The following is a 1,316-nucleotide window of genomic DNA, read 5'->3' as shown; positions in this document are numbered from 1 at the left end:
ATATATATTCGTATTCTCTACTGCTACACGGATCCCCAACACGGTAGATGTTGAGAATCTATTTCGTCCGTACTGCACCACGGTATAGTATACTCGTATGTCTCCAGAGATGCTCTTCAACTGATCTCCGTATCAAACTGTGCTTGGTGTTTAGTAGTCAGTATATTGCTATAGGGTGTACTGCAGGACGGGTCTATATGTTGTCTCAGTCATTACACTTATGAGCCACAGTAGGTAAAACTCACCCCTCACCCTCGCGTAAATCCAAGGAAGAAACCCTACACACCAACCCAAGACCTTTTACCAACCGTAGCAGCCACAGGAGATCACTCAGGGCACACACATACGCCACCGACAGGCAGGTACACGGTTCAGTCTAAACTCTAAAACCCTAAAACCTAAAGTTCTAAAATGCTAAACCCAAAACCTACTGTTCAGCTCTACGCTGACTGCAGATAGTTACTAAGTCACCCTAAAACCTAAACCCTAGACAGGGCACTTACTTAAGATAGTCTTCGAACAGCAGTTTGTACCGTGGCACGCGCTGAATGGGAGTGATCATAAACGAGCGCATTGGTAGGCCATTGACCTGAGGGGTGTACTCCAGGTCTTTTAGGGCGTCTCGCACGCACACGTACTCTGCACAGGAGATCAAAAGCACGTGTTAGTACGTAGAATGGGCGTGTAGGTAGGGGCATGTGAGAGGGATGGGAGGGTGGCATGGTGGGAGTGTTTCTCGCGGAGATGGACAATTAAAAAGGACTCGGCAGTGCACGGATTAATAGACACAAGCACATGTTAAGAATGATGCTTGTACTTTGCTGAAGTCATAACAATACTCAAAACTATTATAAACGCAGCCGCTCTACGTCACTGCCTGCCAAACAGTTGTACTGAGAATATGCGGCCGCTATGGACGAGTGGGTTGTTGGTGCGTGCAAGTGAAGTCAGTGTGCGTGGGGGTGTAGTACATAGTGTTCCATGTCTGTCTGTATTTTGGAAGTGTGAAAGTGTGTGGCTGTGTGTGTTCGTGTGTTGTATCGCTGGAGTGTGTCTTTGTACCGGTATATGTGATCCCTATACGACGCACTTACTTGTAATTGTATCAATGTCCAGTGTCAGAGTGCGTTACATTATACAGCTGGGCTGTACTGTTTCAAACATATGGTTTAAACTAGTCCTATCATTTGCACCCATCTCATGCAAGAAAGTGTCATGTCACAAGTTGTAGGGGTTATATGCTCGCAGTATCATGTACACATGTATGGGGGTCTATCACTGGTACAATCACATACACATACTATCATTATCATTTG

General features: G+C 45.7%; 1 protein-coding gene across 1 annotated transcript in view; it reads right to left on the bottom strand.

Annotated features, from left to right (window-relative positions):
* Positions 1 to 1,316, bottom strand: part of SARC_06148 (hypothetical protein) — a gene marked incomplete at its 3' end in the record, with an annotated part of 9,072 nt that overhangs the window by 2,195 nt on the left and 5,561 nt on the right. Inside the window, exon 7 of the mRNA XM_014299968.1 lies at positions 504 to 639. Within this exon, the coding sequence (XP_014155443.1) occupies positions 504 to 639 (136 nt within the window). The remainder of the gene's footprint in view (positions 1 to 503; positions 640 to 1,316) is intronic.

Source organism: Sphaeroforma arctica, assembly GCF_001186125.1.
Source record: "Sphaeroforma arctica JP610 unplaced genomic scaffold supercont1.427, whole genome shotgun sequence".
Taxonomy (NCBI): domain Eukaryota; class Ichthyosporea; order Ichthyophonida; genus Sphaeroforma; species Sphaeroforma arctica.
The sequence above is the reverse complement of the archived record's forward strand: the minus strand, read 5'-3'. Positions and strand labels throughout refer to the sequence as shown.